Here is an 18376-nt window from a genome sequence, read left to right on the forward strand (position 1 = left end):
TCAAACGTGTATAAGACAGCAAATAATCAAGATAGCATGACCTACCTGTAATTTCCAAGTGTATATGGAGAACACCTACCATATGCTTTGATGTGTGGGTTAGTATTCCAACTTTTGTTTTTTAACCAAATGGCTAGCTAGTTGTCCCGATAACGTAGTTCTGATAGATTGAAGTTCAATGAAAGAAGGAACAGAGTGTCCATTGTGTTCACTGCTGTATCCCTAGTACCCAGCGTATCATCTGATACCTTTATATGTTTGTGCACAAAAACGTAACTGAATGAAACCTCTTCCCTTATTTCCAGACAATGGTGCAGCTCTTAGCAGCTCTTACAGGATGTGTTCAGCATATCTGTGCCACACAGGAGTCCATCATTCTAGAAAATATTCATAGTCTTCCTTCCTCAGTCCTACATGTAATCAAAAGTACATTTGTACATTGTAAGGTGAGTAATGAGTGTAAGTGTACTTTAAATGGCCTAGAATCCACAGGCAAAAGGGCTGAAGAAAATAGTGTTTGTACATAAGATTTTACATATTAGCCTATATTATTGGAATAAACTTTTCCATAGAACAAAGAACCACGAACAGGCATACTTTGTTTTATTGCACGTTGCAAATAGTGCGCATTTTTGCAAATTGGAGGCTTGTGACAACCCTATGTTTAGCCAGTCTGTTGGTGCCATTTTTCCAACATTTGCTTGTTTCGTGTCTCTGTGTCACGTTCTGGTAATTTTTCCAATATTTCAAACATTTTCATTATTATATTTGTTATGGTGATCTGTGATTAGTGATTATAACTTGCTGAAAGCTCTGATGATGGTTAGCATTTTTTAGCAATAAATAATTTTTGATTAAGGTACATACATTGTTTTTTTGGACATAATGCTATTTCGCACTTAATAGACTACAGTGTAGTGTAAACATAATTTTTATATCCACTGGGAAACCAAAAACTTTATTTAACTCATTTTATTGCAGTAGTTTGGAACTGAACCTGCAATATTTCTGAAGTATGCCCGTATGTAAATATTTGCTTCAAAATAAGTGGTTATAAGGAAGTGATTAAAAATGGGCTTTTGCGGTTTTATGTTTGTTGTTTTATTCTATTTCCTTACTATAAAGAAAGAAGAGAGATGGATTTGTGTTGAATCACAGGAATCCCGAAATTGTTGTGTCATGGCATTGGTGGATGAGATGAGTTCCTTAATGATTGGGTGCCTCTGAAAGGACACCAGCCCTTTTTCAGTCCATCTCTACATTCCTGAGGCAGCTTTAAAGCACCAAAGCTGGCCTACAATTTGTGGGTCTCAGGCAGTTTTGATACTGGTATGGTTCGGTGAATAAAAATCACTAGTTTAACACTTCTCTTTGGTGACAGGGCTAAAAGTCTGCACCTGACCGAATGTTGTGTATCTCCCTTTTAGTTTTTTTTATATTTGCAAGGTCTCAGAAGTCAGAAATCCTATTCTAGGGGCACCTGGGTGGTTCAGTTGGTTAAGCGTCCGACTTCAGCTCAGGTCATGATCTCGCGATCCATGAGTTGGAGCCCTGCGTCGGACTCTGTGCTGACAGCTCAGAGCCTGGAGCCTGCTTCGGATTCTGTGTCTCCCTCTCTCTCTGCCCCTCCCTCGCTCGCACTCTCTCAAAAATGAATAAATGTCTAAAAAAAAATCCTATTTTATATGTGCCTGCATCTCTTGAAGTACACTGTTCATAATGAATGGTCATTTGTTTAATGAATAAATACGTGGTTCAGTAAAAAGCACTAAAGTTATGAGCTCTGATAGAATGAGTTAAAGTAAATTTGGCTCTTGAGCTTTTCATGATTTGCTGTTTCTTTTATTTTTATTTGTGATCAGGATAGCGAATCTGTCTATTCTGGGCATTTACACCTAGTTTCAGACCTTCTCCAGGCTCTTTTCAAGGAGGCCTATTCTCTTCAAAAGCAGCTAATGGAACTACTGGATATGGTTTGCATGGACCCTTTATTAGATGACAATGATGATATTTTGAATATGGTGATAGGTAAGTGAAGAAAACTTCCTACTTAGTATATGACATATATTGACTAAATTGCATATACATTCAGTTACTGGACCCAACGTTGTTTCAAATGATTCATGGTATCTTATTATGTATAAAAAAAATTAAGTACTACCTGATAAGTTTTTAGTCTTCTAACTTTTAGAACTTATAAAATTACTATGTGATGCCTTAACATAGATTTGTGTATTGTCAGTGTTCGCCATACATGATTTTTCCAAGAAAGTTGTGCAACTGTATACCTTGTAAAATAATTTAGATTTTGAGGCAGTAGTTTTTAGAGTGTTTAAAGCATTAGCACAGTAGGAAATGAAGTTTGCATTTCTTCCCAGAACACATCTAGTTACATATATATGTACATGTTTCTAAATGTGTATGTATGCATGTTCATTTATTATACATAAAATAATAACCTGTTTTACATGTTTCATTTTTAAAGAATTGCTGATTGCTACCTCATAATTCTACCACCCAGAGTTTGAAAAACAGCAATATCAGGGCAAAGATTGCATACATAGCTTCAGCATAAAGAGATAAGTTGGTTTTGTGCAGTATGTCAGGAGTACCTCTTGGTCTGTAACAGACCACCCCAAAATCTAGTGGATTAAAACAGCTACTGCTTTATTTATTCACGGTTCTGTGAGTCAGCAGTTTAGACTGGGTTCAGCTTGGACAGCTTTCTCTGCTCCACATGGTGCACCTGTCTCACTTGTGTTTTTGTGGTCAGTGACCTCACACGTATCTGGCTTTTGGCAGAGGCAGAAGCACCGAGCCAGCCCTGTGTGGCACATCGTCCAGGAGACCAGTCCAGGCTCGGTCATCAAGAGAGAATAAGCCCCAGTGTGCAAGCACTTTTTAAGTCTTTGCTGTCCTTATAGTCATTATCCTGTTGAACAAAGCAAGTCATGTGGCTAAGCCCCAGATCAGTGTAGAAGGAAACTGCCCAAGAGTGTGGACACAGAAGGGGAAGTTACTGGCCATTTTTACAAATAAAATGGAAGAGTAGAAGCTTTCCTTAAACACTGTGCAGATTTACTTTCATTCTTCCTTGTTGGGAGTTCTTTCCTTTGCAGCTTATTTTGTCATTTTGGATTAGAATATCTATAGAATATTTCAGTCATAATAGGGCACAACTTTTATTCCACCGAACATTTTAGTTTTATTTAGATCATTTAGTTTTATTTAGGTAGGTGTAAATGTCAAAAATTAATTTTCTGTATTTATAAAAACAATAAATCAAAAGTGTGATACTTATTTTTAATAATGATTCTGAACCAGTTTTTTTCTAATTGCATTACCTAATTTAACAGATGTCAAAATTCTTCGGTAGATATGTTTAAATAGAGGGCAAACTCACCCCATATGACATTTGAATGTCCTAAGAGTTCTGTTATCTTTTTTTTGTAGTTATTCATTCATTGTTGGATATCTGCTCTGTTATTTCCAGCATGGACCATGCATTTCATGCTAATACTTGGAAGTTTATAATTAAGTAAGTTGTTTTTCTTTGCTTTTACTTTTTGTAATGTATTTTCTATATTCCAATTCTTAATTATTTGTAAGTTTTTGTAGATTGCATTTTAAAACATTTTTGTATGGGTATGTATAAATAATGTTTACTGGCGCTGCTGTCTGATAATTCACATATTGTACATGTAGCTTCCACACCAAATTGGACTTATCCACTCTGCTACTTCTAAAATTAAAAAAATATTTAGACTTTGTTACTAGTACTTCTGAAATAATGGGCCGTGGGCCTTAACCACTTGACTACTGCTACTGTAATTTAACCCATCAAGTGTTTTGTTTCCAGGCTTAGGTAAATAGTCATAATTAGAGCTAAATATAATCCCTTTGTTATATGCCTTTGAGTTGTTGAAGTTTAATTTCACTTATAAAGTAATTTTAGCTAGAGTGTTACGAAGGGTTACCAGGGAGAGTACCCATCAGATTCTCGGGGGTGGGAAGAGGTAGACTTGAGATGTAAAATGGCTAAGAATCTCTACTTTATACACACGCATAAAACATTAAAGGCCAGTGTAGTATTTTTAGGTCTTAGATACTTCTCTTGCACCACCAGGAGGTTACTAATTTGCCAACAAGTAAAGGTGCAGTGGTTAAAAGTGTCAACCCAGAGCCCATACTGCATGTGTTTGAATCCATTCTGAAATCACTTCCTCTTCCTGAGCACTCGGACAAGATGGTTAACTTCTCTGAGCCTTAGTTTGCTTATATGAAAATGGGAGTAATAACAATAGCACCTTCTTGGTGGGTTTATAGTGAGAGTTAATTTGAGTGTATCGATATGAAATGCTTACAACTCTGCATGGCACGTAGCAAGTGCCTAATGAACTACCACATTATCATCATTATCAAATATTTTCTACTCCTGGACCCTTCCAATTCATTTGCTAGCCAGTGTTCAGTCTGATCTTTTGAAAATGTAAATTAGATCATGTCACTCTACTGCTTAAAATCCATCCCAGTTTACTAAGAGATACAACTTCATCCTCTCCAGCCTCTGCCTTCTTCACCAGCTCATCTCTGCTGCTCTCTCCCTGCTCTTACTTCCTCAAACATACCAAACTCTCCAATCCTGGGGCCTCCTCATGCTCTTTCCCTCTGCCTGGGATGTTCCTCTCCCATAGTCCACACCTAGCTGACTCCTGCTTATCTTTTCAGTTCGCAGCTTCAGCGTTACATCCTCAAGATAACTTTGATATTCTCACCCTGAGAATAAGTTATTTCAGGTCTCTTTTTTGTAGCACCCTGGACTTTTCTATCTCAGCATTTATCACAACTGTAATTATTCTTAAAATTATGTGATGTTCTCTCTTGTGCTAGACCAGAAGTTCCATGCAGGCAGGGCAGAGATTGTGTTTTCATTCACTTCTCCATCCCCAGGGCCTAGCAGAATATCTGGAGCATTAAATTCAATTAACATTTTATAAGGAGCAATAAAAAAATAGCCACTTACTAAGCTAACATGACACCTTCAGAAGTAGCATCAGCATATCTTAATTATGCCATGTCTAATATATATATGATCCATTGTGATTTTTACATGTTACTTCAAGTCCTAGTTCTTTTTTTTTTTTTTTTTTTAATTTTTTCACGTTTATTATTGAGAGACAGAGAGCATGAGCATGGGAGGGGCAGAGAGAGGGGGAGACCCACAATCCGAAGCAGGCTCCAGGCTCCGAGCTGTCAGCACAGAGTCCGACGCGGGGCTCGAACTCAGAAACCGTGAGATCATGACCTGAGCTGAAGTCGGACGCTCAACCAACTGAGCCACCCGGGTGCCCCTCAAGTCCTATTTCTATGGTCCTGTGTTACTTGATGTATTACTTGCGATTGTTTCTTTTTATTCATTTAGGCAGAGCCTTAAGCACCAGTCGGTTATAAAGAGTCAGCTGAAACACAAAGATATAGTTACCAGCTTGTGTGAAGACATTCTTTTCTCCTTCCATTCGTGTTTACAGTTAGCTGAGCAGATGACCCAGTCAGATGCACAGGTAAAATAGTGTCTAAACAGCACGTTGAACAGTACTTCTTTTTTCCTTTGGCAGTTAACTAAATCTCACTTGAATCTATGGATCGGTTTACCTTAAAGGATTTTCACTTATTTTGTTTTTGTTTTTTTCAATCTAGGATTATTTACAGCCCGTGATTACTTTTCACCCCAAACATTGCATTAGACTCTGCCAGCTCTTATTCCCTCTAGAGACTAGTTGTTCCCTTTATACATAATGACTGGTGGGTTGAGGCACTCCCCTCAGAATCCTTTGATTCTTTTCTACCCTCGGACAAAAATCTAACTCCTTAGTCCTGTGTTCACTTAAGGTCGTCTTGATACAGCCACAGTCAGCCTTTTTTTCACCAATCCATCGCAACCTGTAATGATGTGATATATAACTTTCCTGGGCATATGTATGTATCGGTGTTTTCAGACGTTTATTATGATTTCAGAAAGTCACAGCGTTGAATGGGCATCCCATTCATGAAACATACTGTACTCTAAAAATTTGTAATAAGCTTATTGGGAATTATAGTTCATTTTCCTAAATCGATTTATACATAGTGCCTTTTGTTCTCAGACTAGCCCTTTAAATTTTATTTAACTCATAATGACCCTAAATTATAGGACTGATAGTGGTCAGGACCTGAGAGTTGTATGTAATAACTTCAGTGGGAAAATGAGTTAAATATTTCTTCCTTAAAGTAACCGTAACCTCCTTTCCTGCTGTGGACTTGCTAACTGATACAGGCAATTCCTTTGTACCTGTGCTCCTTCCTGCCTTGCCTTCAGGCGGGTGGGCATGTAAGGATTCATCCCTTTCCTAAGCACTGGTTGCAATTCCTGGGGCAGAGATGATCTGGAAAGACAGACCCTAGGGGAGGATGGGAGTTTGAAACTGAAGTTGGTAAGAACGAACTGAGGAGTGGCTTTAGGAAGGGGCTAACCTTTTCCTTCTTGCTTCTCTTTCTCTTATCTGTTCTCCCCTTACATCCGTTTTCCCCTGTTGTTTTCCATCCCCACTTCTGCCCTTCTAGTGCCCTTGCCAATTCCCCTCACCTTCCTGTGAGGAGGAGACATTTGGTTGGGTATCTTGTGTCAGTAGCAGGAAGGCTGTTTTCTTCTCCACCTTTATCCTCAACCCCGACCTTCTCTTTTCCCAGTTTCCTTCTTGCTTGACTTGACCCCACAGACTCTCCAGCTAGTGCTGGGAAAGTAATAGAGATTGCGGGACAGGAGAGAGACAGGGAGAGCCCAAGCAACAGTATAGTGGAAGAGAAAAGAAGTCCTGAGGCCTGACTAGGGTGGCTCTTTGTACACAAAGTATTTAAGTTCAGCTTGTTAGAAACGGCTTGTATATAGAAATCAAAGAATTTAAATTATATGGAGCGCTTGGGTGGCTCAGTTGATTGGGCGTCTGACTTCGGCTCAGGTCATGATCTTAAGGTCCGTGAGTTCAAGCCCTGCGTTGGGCTCTGTGCTGACATCTCAGAGCCTGGAGTCTGCTTCAGATTCTGTGTCTCCCTGTCTCTCTGCCCCTCCCCTGCTCACGCTCTGTCTCTGTCTCTCTCAAAAATAAATAAACATGAAAAAAAAAAACTTTTTTTAAAGAATTTAAATTATAAACTTTCCCAACTGCCCAAGGAAATTTTCATGTATTCCCTTGTGAAAATTTGGGACTGGTAAAGTGACTAACACTACTGACTGCCCACTGCCTGAAAGGGAGCTTTGAGATGGTCTGTGTAGGTTGTCCGTTTTGAACTCATAGTTTTGGTCAGCAGCGCCCTCTGCTGCTCACTATTGATATTTATTGAGGAATTGACCGATTTATATTAAAGTCCTGAAGCAGTTTTCTCACTTCGTTTTCAAAAACATCAAAATAAAACCACCAGATTTAATAGCTAATATACTACTTTTGGAAGCATACAGATGTATCAGTCCCTGTATCAGGTTCCCTGCGCTGCCATAACAAACCACAAACTGGGTGCCTTGAAACAGCAGGAATTTATTCTCCCATAGTTCTCGAGGAGAGAAGTCTGAGATATAGCAGGAGGACCATGTTCTCTGGAAGGCTCTAGGGTAGGGTCTGCTCCATCTCTTAGTTTCTGGTGTCACTGACATTCCTTGGCTCGCAGCTGTAGAACTCCATGCTCCGCCTCCCATCGTCATGTGGTGGTCTCCCCCAGAGTCTTCGCCTCATCTTCATGTAAGGACACCAGTCATTCAGAATTGAGGGTACACCTACTCCAGTGTAACCTCATCTTAACGGATTCTATCTGTGATGACCCTGTTTCTAAGTAAAGTCACATTCTTCGGTACTGGAGATTAAGCTCCAACATATCTTTTTAGGGGACACAGTTCAACCTATAACAGCTCCTAAGATTGATATTTATTTTCTGGTAAGTCTTGAACAGGTTCAAAAAGAGAATGCCATATTAGATTTTTTAACATACAGTTTTTTAACCACAAATGATTTAGTTTTTCTGTAAAGATAAGGAAATTTATTTGTAAAGCTCTTAAATATAAATTTAATTTCCACTGTAAATGCTACTTTTGTCTATATAATGCTTGTAAAATTTGTATTTAGAGAATATGCTTTTTTACATATAAATATATGGCTTACTCTAAATATGTAAATATAAAATACCTTATTTTTAAATGAAGTATCGTTGACTTACTGTTTAGTTTCAGCTGTACAACAGTGACTTGACATTTGTGTATACATTATGAAGTGCTCAGCACAATAGAGTTACCATCTGTTGCCATGCAGCGTTATTACAATGCCATTGATTATATTTCCTGGGCTGCACCTTTCATCCCTATAACTTTTCATTCCATAACTGGAAGCCTGTGCCTCCCACTGACCTTCACCCTGTTCGGGCATCCTCCTACTCCCCCTCCCCACCCCCACCTCTGGCAACCACCAGTTTGTTCTTTACACTTATGAGCCTGTTTCCGTTTTATTTTGTTTGTTTTGTTTTTTAGATTCCACATATAAGGGACATCATATGGTGTTTGTCTTTCTGTGACTTCACTTAGCATAATATTCTCTAGTCCATCCATGTTGTCCCAAAGGGCAAAATTTCGTTCTTTTTTGTGGCGGGGTAATATTCTGTGGTATATATATTTATATACTACATCTTCTTTAGCCATTCATCTGTAGTTGGAAACTTAGGTTCCTTCTATATCTGGGCTATTATAAATAATACTGCTATAAACCTAAGGGCGCATGTATCTTTTTGAATTAACATTTTTGTTTTCTTCAAAAACCCAGACATGGAATAATTGATTGTATGGCTTCTATTTTTAATTTTTTGAAGAACCACTCTACTATTTTCCATAGTGTCTGTACTGATTTACATTCTGACCAACCCACACTGTGGTCAGTTTGTGTTCCCACCAACAGTGCATGAGGATTCCCTTTTCTCTGTATCTTCACCAGCCCTTGTTATTTCTTTTCTTTTTTTTTTTTTTTATACGAGCGTTTCTGACAGGTGTGACATGATATCTCATTGTGGTTTTGATTTACATTTTCCTGATGATGTGTGATGCTGAGCATCTTTTCACGTGCCTGTTGATCATCTGTACGTCGTCTTTGGAAAAGTTATCTATTCAGGTCCTCTACCCATTCTTAATCAGTTTGTTTGTTTTTTTTGGTGTTGAGTTGTAGGAGTTCTTTATGTGTTTTAGATATTAACCCCTTATTGGTTATATCATTTGCAACTATCTTCTCCCGTTCAGTAGGTTGCCTTTCGTTTTGTTGGTAATAAACGTGTACTTTTATATCTATATGCCTATGCTTAACTTTATTGCACGCTGCATTTAGATTTTATTAGTATTTTTGTTTTATTTAAAGAAAGGATGCTCAGTATTTTGAAACACTGAAAATGATCTTCCTTGCTTATATCTTCACCCCTTTTCGTTGACACTGGGATGCAAACTTTTTGTTTTGAACTATTGAGTAAATCGAGATGGGATAATCAGTTGTACAGTCACTTTTGAAAATGTCAGAATAAAAGCTTTATATTTAACTAGTATGCTTAGTACTGAAGGAAAACTAGATCCTTCAACCAAATCTGTACAATGTCTCCTTGAATGAGAAAGAAAAATTGAAAGTAGGCAAACATCATAAGTAGTGTGTCACTGGCCATTCATTTCATAAGCATTTCCAGAGTGCTTATTCTGTGTAAGTTAGATTTTCTGCCTTCAACAATTTATCGTCTAGGGCAGGAGAAAAATAAACAGGTAATTATAGAATAATTATCTTTGGAGAACTGGGTGCTGGCTTGTGGGAGTAAAGGTAGGAATCCAGTCATGAAGTCAGGGAAGATTTCTTGTGAATGACATCTAAGGTTAACATTTCTTTTTCTTTTTTTAATGTTTGTTTATTTTGAGAGAGAGTGTGTGCAACTTTGGGGGAGGAGCAGAGAGAAAGGGGGAGCGAGAATCCCAAGCAGGCGCCACACTCCGCGTGGAGCATGTCACAGGGCTCCATCTCACACCCGGTCTTACGACCTTGAGAGCATGACCTGAGCCGAAATCAAGAGACACTTAAGCCCTTAAGCTTAAGATTTCTCATTGAGTGTAGGGGTACTGGGTGGCTCAGCCAGTTAAATGTCTGACTTCTGCTCAGGTCGTGATCTCATGGTTTGTGAGTTCGAGCCCCACATTGGATTCTGTGCTGATAGTGCAGAGCCTGCTTGGGATTCATTCTCTCTCTTTTTCTCTCTCTCCCTCCCTCCCCATCTCTGTCTCCCTCTGCCCCTCCCCCACTTTCCCTCTCTATATCTCAAATTAAATAAAACTTAAAAAAAAAGATTTATTAAGTGTATTATAAGGTCAGTGTAGATTCATAGCACTCTGTTAAGAAAATTCATGTTTGTTATTATCAGGAAGGTAAATTTTCATCTAACCTATTTCTGCTGAGGACTGTTTACTGTTTCCAGATATTTTTAATAAAGGTCAAAATGAAGGGTTGTATTTAATTAACGAATCATCCATTTCTGTTTTGATTGGTTTATTTAAGGTTTTGCTGTATTGGAAAGGAATCCAATGTAATCGATTAACATGAAAGTTAGTATATGCTATTTCATATGAAATTATTCTCAGAATTAAAGACAATGAGGAATCTGTTTGGCTTAAGTTTATGGTACTGATTAAAGCTTTTTGGATTATACTGTGTATTACACATTGGAGTGACAAAGCAACCCACGTTTATTGAGTTAAGTTGCCCAAAGTGTCGGGCACTGTGTAAACCTCACTTTAAACTATGGTATAAGCCACACACCGCAGCCTCATAGAGAGGTTTAATAACCTTCTCAGGGTATGTAGCAGTTGTGATAGGGCCAGGATTTCAATCCAGGCAGGATGACTCCGTAGTCTCTACCTCCCCTGCAAGCACATAGCTAACTTGGCATTACCCACTGTTGTATCATTTTACAAATGTAATATATACTCACAAAATCCTCACATGTTACAGAAATATTTAACGTGGAAAGTGAAATCCTACTTTCATCTTCTAGAGAGAACCGTAGGTAAAGTTTTGATTTATTTTTGTGGGGTTAAGAAGCAAATATTAACATTTTATAATGCATTTTAAAATAATAATAGGATTATATACAGATTGTTTTGCAACTTGATATTTTACTTAATTACCTCAGGGCTTTGTATGTCTGTGAAGATAAATCTACCCAATTCTTTTCTTTTTTTAATGAATTCATTTTTAAGAGAGAGCAAGTGGGAGTGGAGCAGAGAGTGAGGGAGAGAGAGGACCCCAAGCAGGCTCCGCACTGTTAGCATAGAGCCCTACACAGGACTCGAGCTCCTGACCTGGGAGATCATCACCTGAGCTGAAACCAAGAGTTGGCCATTTTACTTGACTGAGCCACCCAGGCGCCCCACCCCCAATTCTTTTATTAATAGCTTTATGCAATTATTTATGAAAATACCTTGAATTTATTTACCCATTCTCTAGTTGATGGATACTTGGTTTATTTCAGTTTTCACTATATAAAAATGTTGCATTGCATTTCGGTGCTAGCTAGTATGTATTTCTTCTGTTTTCTTTTTTCTTTTTTTGAGAGAGAGAGCCTGAGCGGGGGAAAATGTCAGGGGAAGAGAGAGTTGTTGTGTTTTAATTCTTGTTTTGTTTTGTTTATCCGTTTTGAGAGAGAGAGAAAGAGCAGGAGCAAGGGAGGGGCAAGAGAGAAACCCAGGCAGGTGCCGTGCTGTCAGTGCAAAGCCCAACGCCAGGTTTGAACTCACACCGTGAGATCATGACCTGAGCCAAGAGTCAGGCTTAACTGACTGAGCCACCCAGGTGCCCTGAGAGAGAAAGAGAGAGAGAGAGAGAGAGAATATGAATCTTAAGCAGGCTCCCTGCTCATTGTGGAGCCCGATACAGAACTCCATCCCATGACTCTGGGATCATGACCTCAACCAAAACCAAGAATTGGACACTCAACTGGCTGAGCCCCTTAGGCGCCCCTGTGCAAGCTGGTATTTCTGTAGGATCTAAGTGGAACTACTACTGTGTCAAGGGAATTCAATACTTTAGCTTTTAAAAATAACAATGCAAAGACTGTATTTTATGCTCCCATGAACGATAAAGTGGGTGTTACCCCACTTCTTCAGCAACTTTTCGATATTATCAGTCTTTTTTATGTTTGCTAATAGTCCGCCCCCTTTCCCTTTAAAAGATATCTAATTAGGTTGTAAATTGAATTCTTTCAATGTTAGTTTATTGGCAACTTGTATTTTCTTTTCTTTGAACTGACATGAGTCTTTTATCTGTTTTCTTTCATATATCATTCTTTTATTGGTTGGAGACTTTTTTGATCATCTGTTTGCTCTCCATATAGCAAAACATAATAAGGTAGTTAAATTTCTTTTACTTTCAGATCAACCAGGGATGACCACCCCTTTTGCTATTATAAAGTAAAATTTATTTTCAGTAGAGTTTAATTTTTTGAAATGTCTGTATCATTTAATGTTTCTGTTGCTCCTAACGATTCAGAGAGTTATGTTTACTTATGCTTATGCTCTGTTTATTAAGAAATCTTCTTAGAAAATACTGTCTACTTATGCTTATGCTCTGTTTATTAAGAAATCTTCTTAGAAAATACTGTCTCATTTACAAGCTTAGCTAATTTCTTACTCTTTTCTTATTTATTATGCTTTTTTCCTTTTTTGGAACAGGATAATGCTGACTCTAGATTATTTCAGAAAACACTCAAATTGTGTCGCTTCTTTGCCAACTCCCTTTTGCACTATACTAAGGTAAGGCTTATTTTGTTAAATGTGTAAATGTGAAATCTATAATAAGTTATAAATTGTCCTGTTTTTATCATTCCTGCCAAAAGATCAATCTGTTGAAGTTATTTTGTGAAGAATATGTTTTATAGGTTTTTTAAAAATACTGTTATTAAATGTTGAGCACCTGTTATATCATTTAAGTTGCTACCATCATCACGTTACTATTTTTATTCAATTCTCTGGAAAAATCAGTTCTTTAAGTATAAATACAAATAAAATTACTTCTATAAGCACAAGTCAGTTATCAGAAGATAATTCAATTTGGCTTTAAATACTGTTCACAAATTACTTTTACTATATTTCTGAATTTTTTAATTATTAAAGTTGAAATGTTCAAAGTTGTAAAGCTGTATAATAATTTAAACTAGACTTGCATATTTGGGAGTCCTTAAGATGGTAGTGATAGTTGAAGATATCTGGATGGAGTAGGTAAGTTATCAAGGAAGATTATTTGGAGAGAAGAGCAGAAAATGGTTATAGCACCCGGTCCAGGAAACGTCACTAATACATATTGGTGATTTAAAAAAAAAACAACTGTTGGTTGTCTGTGTAGAATTTGTCTTTACCTTTGTCTTCCTGTCTTTGGAGGAAAAGATGAGGGTCTCCAGTGACTGTTGATTGTAGCTGGGACTCCCGCGAAGGCACACAGACTACCAGCACATTGCCCTCCTATTGGGTGTGCTGCCCGAGCTGGTCTGGGCATGTGCCGCTTCCCGGTTGGCTGCTCGCACCCTGGGTTCCCTGCAGCTGGCAGGGCCCGTGGTGGGAGGGTCCTGGCACCAATGGCACTTGATGGGTGGTTACCCATCGGATAATTTGCTTGGTGTGTAGGAGGCAAAATTACACCTAATCATGCCGTTTTTAGTCATTTCTTTTCTCTCAGGAATTTTTAATTTTTAAAAAAGAAAAATCAGCTTTTTTCTGTACCCTATATTACACCAGGAACTATTTATTTTACTTCCTGAGAGGTAGCCTAACCATAATGGAGCTGCACAACTGTGCTTGAATCCTAGCCATGCTGGTTTTTAGCTGTGAGACTTGACTGAGATACTTGATACTTTAGCTTTAGCTTTCTGTTCTGTGAATTGAATCTAAGATTTTTGAGAGGACTAAAATTAAATAAAGTGATATGAAGTCACTTGCTGCATGTGTACTGAGCGCTTAGTAGGTTCTCAGGAAGCGATCTCTGCTAATTGTGGTTGTAGTGACAGTTTTAACAGCAAATTAGGTGCTGATTAGCCTCATCCTCCTTGTTGTCCTCGTGCAAGAACCTCTTTTTTTCTTTAATGCAGCACATCCAGGATTTTATTTTATTTTGCATGTCTTTGTGAGGGGATGTGTATTAGAAAACCACAGCTCATTCAAAGAATGAATAGAGTTGTTTTATTTTAGGAATTTCTTCCTTTACTCTCTGATTCTTGCTGCACATTGCACCAGCTTTATCTTCAGATACACAGGTAAGAAGAATGCCATGTGATCACTAAAATGTAACAGTGCCATTTGAACTGTGCAGAGATCAAGCATATGCCATTTAAAATAAAACATGAAAATAATTTTTTTTTTTACTGTTTCAGTAAACTTTTAACTGCTTGCTTAAAATAATTAGATGTGGAAGCTTTTAAAGAATAGATTCCATGTGAGTTTTACTTATTCTTAACTAATATCTTGTACCCGAGTGATGAATAATTGGTATGGTGATAAATACTAAAGGCAAAAAAAAAAAAGTCTCTGTATACATGGATGTATTGTTCTTTATCGTTGTAAATTTTTATTTTAACTTCTGTGAGATTTAAGATGTGTAGTAGTTAACTCCATCTGAGGGAAAACGTTGAAATCCAGAAAAGTATTATTTAGATAGGGGCTGAGCGACATGTGAAATTGACAGACCCTCCAAAGAGCCCTCCGTTTGACATTAAGATACTCTGTCATCTCATTTGTCCAGCAGTGCTTTCTAGTCTTCTGGACACCTTTTTCATACCTCTCCCTCCTCAAATTTCCCACGTCTCTGACACCTCCTCCCCAGTCCCCGTTGCCAGTTAACGTCCTCACTGAGTATGTCACTGAGAAGGCATGGCTTCCTCCGCTCATTGACTGTTGCGCCTGTGTCTCGGTCCATGTGGTCGCTGACCCGTGAGTGAGTGTCCGCGCCCGCCTAAGGCCGGCCTGTACGCGCTGGTCCCCTGAACTCGCCTGCTCAGGGGTCTCTCTCTAGCAGTTGTTCCCTTCCCTCTTGCATCACCAGTCTTCCCTCCTACTAGGCCTTTCTCATCTGGATACCAGCATGCGGTTACTTTCCCCGTGGTCGACATCGTAAGAATACAGAACAACACCTCTCGAGTCCACAGCCTCCTCCAATGCCTTCCCGTTTCTCTGCCTCTGTTTACAGCAAAAGTCCCAGGAGTTGTCGGTCTATACTGCTGTCCTACCTTTTTTCTTGAGGCCATTCAGGCTGTCCATGCCACCACTTCGCCAAAACAGCTTTTGTCAAGCTCGTCAGTGACGGCCACGTTGCTACATCTGGTGGTCAGTTTTAAGCCTCCGCGTATGTAACCTGTTCACAGCGCTTGACCCTCCCTTTTGCACTTCCTTCCTTTGGCTTGTAGGTACCTCTCCCTCTTCTCTTCTGACCTCATGGCTGTGCCTTCTCAGTAGGTCCTCTTCTCAGCTTCAGCTGGGTGGCCAGTCCCCAGGCAACTTCATTCTTCAAACTCATTAGGCCGAAATACCTGGTCATCTCTGACACTTTTCCTTGTTTTCATATCCACGTCTCGCCCAATAACAAATTGTCAGTGTCACCTCCAGTATAAATAGATATGCCTAGTATATGGGTTCAGTATGTATGTATACAGAACCCAGCCAGTTCTCACCACCAGAACTGCTCACATCTGATGTCACCCATTATTGTTTCTTACCTGGGTTTCCACGGAGAGCATCCCACCCACTGTCTCCCTCCTCCCTTGCCTCCCTCTAGTCTGTCGTCCATACCATAGTCAAAGTGAGTGATAAGACATTAAGGAGATCATGGGACTTTGCTGTACAAACCTTCAAATGATTAATATTTGTTATATTATGGATTTACTTGCTTCCTTGTTTGCTAACTGCCCCCCTTCGTTAGCATGTGAACTTTGTAAAGGCAGTGATCTGGTACGTTCTGTTTACCACTGTGTTACCTGCTTCTGGAACAGTGCATGGAGCGTATACACAGGCATTTAATAAACAGCTGTCACATAAATCAATTTAAAAATACACCATTTGATTGAGGGGCACTTGGGAGGTTCAGTCAGTTAAGCATCCGACTTCAGCTCAGGTCAGGCAGTTCGTGAGTTCAAGCCCCGCATCAGGCTCTGTGCTGACAGCTCAGAGCCTGGAGCCTGCTTCAGATTCTGTGTCTCCCTCTCTCTCTGTCTCTCCCCTACTTACAATCTCTCTCTCTCTGTCTCTGTCTCTCTCTCTCTCTCAAAATAAGTAAACATTTAAAAAAATTTTTGATTGAAAAACAAGTACTTGCTTTGATGCTTAGTAGCTATAGTTCAAGTCTGTGGAGTTTCATTACCTTTTATTTATGTATATCTTTCACCTTACTTATAATTTCATCTTCACAGCCACTCTGAATCAACACCACAAATGAAGAAACTGAGGTTCAAGGAGGTCAAATGAATGAGCCAAACTCAAGCAATTAATAATTGACAGACTGTTGCTTTTTCCCTCACACTTCAAAGGCCTCAAATGTGTGTCTTAAGTGCATCCCTTCAAATGCTGTCATCTCCTGCTAGGCAGGGTTTTCTCAAGTACCCTCAAGTTTGCCACAATTAAAATAACATGGCAGAAAGTACTGAATACACATCTTATTTCACATAAGTTTGGCTGAAGTTTCGTTTTAACTGTACCTCCTGAAACATCTTCCATGAAAAAGTCTTTGCATCTTCCTTCAGGACTAGTATACCATTTAATTCTCACAAAGCCCTTGTTTCTGAGCATTATTTCCTAGTAAATTCAGCATTCTGCGTTATTTTAAAACAACTTTTAATAGAAGTGTGTAAGCCAGTATTTATCAGAAATACCTTTCTGTATGTAATGTTTTTACTGGTTATTTGATAATTCATATTTTCATGGTCTTTTTTTTAAGGGCACTGCTGTCAAAATGGTATTAAAATGCATCAAAACAATACCGAAGATTTCTATAAGGTTATAAAACTTAATTTTGTGGAATTATAGTCATGTTACTTAGTTTGGAGGTCCTCATACAATTGTGGTATCAATTTAGTACCTTGAATTTTGTTATAAAATACATGCTACTTATTTTTTCTATATTTTCACTGCTAGAAGATGAATTTACAATACTTATGTCTACCTAAAATTAGAAGAGACCTATTAATGGATGCATTTTTTCCCTGCCTTTCCAGCAAGTTTCCTCCAAGCCTATATGCTGCCAGGATTTCTAAAGCACAACAGGAGGAAATAGCAGGGACTTTCCTAGTTACACTGGATCCGCTCATCAGTCAGCTTCTCACATTTCAACCTTTCGTGCAGGTGGTTTTGGATAGTAAGTTAGGTAAGCTTCAAAACATTTAATTTTAGGGGCGCCTGGGTGGCTCAGTCGGTTAAGCGGCCGACTTCAGCTCAGGTCATGATCTCGTGGTCCATGAGTTCAAGTCCCGCGTCAGGCTCTGTGCTGACAGCTCAGAGCCTGGAGCCTGTTTCAGATTCTGTGTCTCCCTCTCTCTGACCCTCCCCCATTCATGCTCTGTCTCTCTCTGTCTCAAAAATAAACGTTAAAAAAAAAACATTTAATTTTAAACCCTTCAGTAATTGCATGTTAGAGATAGGGTTATTTCCCTTACATAATCAATGATCCCTTTTAAAAATTTTATTTAAAATTCCTTCTATTTTTTTTCAAGTGAAAAATATGTTCCAAGAAAACAATTATGCCTCTACCTTCCTTTACACATCACGATCAGATTTCTGTTGAAATTACGTAGAGTATGTTTTTACCAATTGGTTGTAACGTAACGAATGTGTTCTTATCACGTGTGAGAGCTGCCATGTGAACTGCAGTTCCCGCAGTGTCTTCTGCTGGTTGTCGTCATGGACAAGCTGCCCTCTCAGCCCGAGGATGTGCAGGCCCTGTGGTGCACAGAACACCAGCTCCTGGAAGCGAAAACCAGGTAGCTGACACGGTGGTGGTGATGTTCGGTCATGCTAGAGAGGGTTTCGAATGTCCGCCATTGGGAATGAATTTGAAGTTAAGGTCTTCCAGTTAATTACTCCTGTGTAGACCTCATCTATATTGCTACTTATAAATATAGATTCAAAATATATAAACCTGTAACAGATGCTAAAAATATTTGCAGTGTTTTAGAAGGTTTTGTCTAATACTCAGTGTTATAAACGCTGAGAGTAATTGGGCAGATGCGTTTACTAACATTTAAAACTGAGCTCTGAGAAACAGAATGCTCTGTGCTGTAAGTTCCCTCCCGGGAGATTTCACGCGTATTTGTC

General features: G+C 38.8%; 1 protein-coding gene across 3 annotated transcripts in view; it reads left to right on the plus strand.

Annotated features, from left to right (window-relative positions):
• Positions 1-18376, plus strand: part of CF3H1orf112 (chromosome F3 C1orf112 homolog) — a 44801-nt gene that overhangs the window by 6440 nt on the left and 19985 nt on the right. The window contains exons 5-14 of one of the 3 annotated variants that reach the window (XM_042926385.1): positions 306-446; positions 1863-2028; positions 3454-3538; positions 5423-5561; positions 11043-11097; positions 12391-12437; positions 12761-12841; positions 14270-14334; positions 17281-17429; positions 17913-18042. In XM_042926385.1, coding sequence (XP_042782319.1) covers positions 306-446; positions 1863-2028; positions 3454-3538; positions 5423-5561; positions 11043-11097; positions 12391-12437; positions 12761-12841; positions 14270-14334; positions 17281-17429; positions 17913-18042 — 1058 coding nt within the window. The remainder of the gene's footprint in view (positions 1-305; positions 447-1862; positions 2029-3453; positions 3539-5422; positions 5562-11042; positions 11098-12390; positions 12438-12760; positions 12842-14269; positions 14335-17280; positions 17430-17912; positions 18043-18376) is intronic. The other 2 variants (XM_042926386.1, XM_042926387.1) reach the window with 2 other exon arrangements.

This window comes from Panthera leo, chromosome F3, assembly GCF_018350215.1.
Source record: "Panthera leo isolate Ple1 chromosome F3, P.leo_Ple1_pat1.1, whole genome shotgun sequence".
Lineage (NCBI taxonomy): Eukaryota > Metazoa > Chordata > Mammalia > Carnivora > Felidae > Panthera > Panthera leo.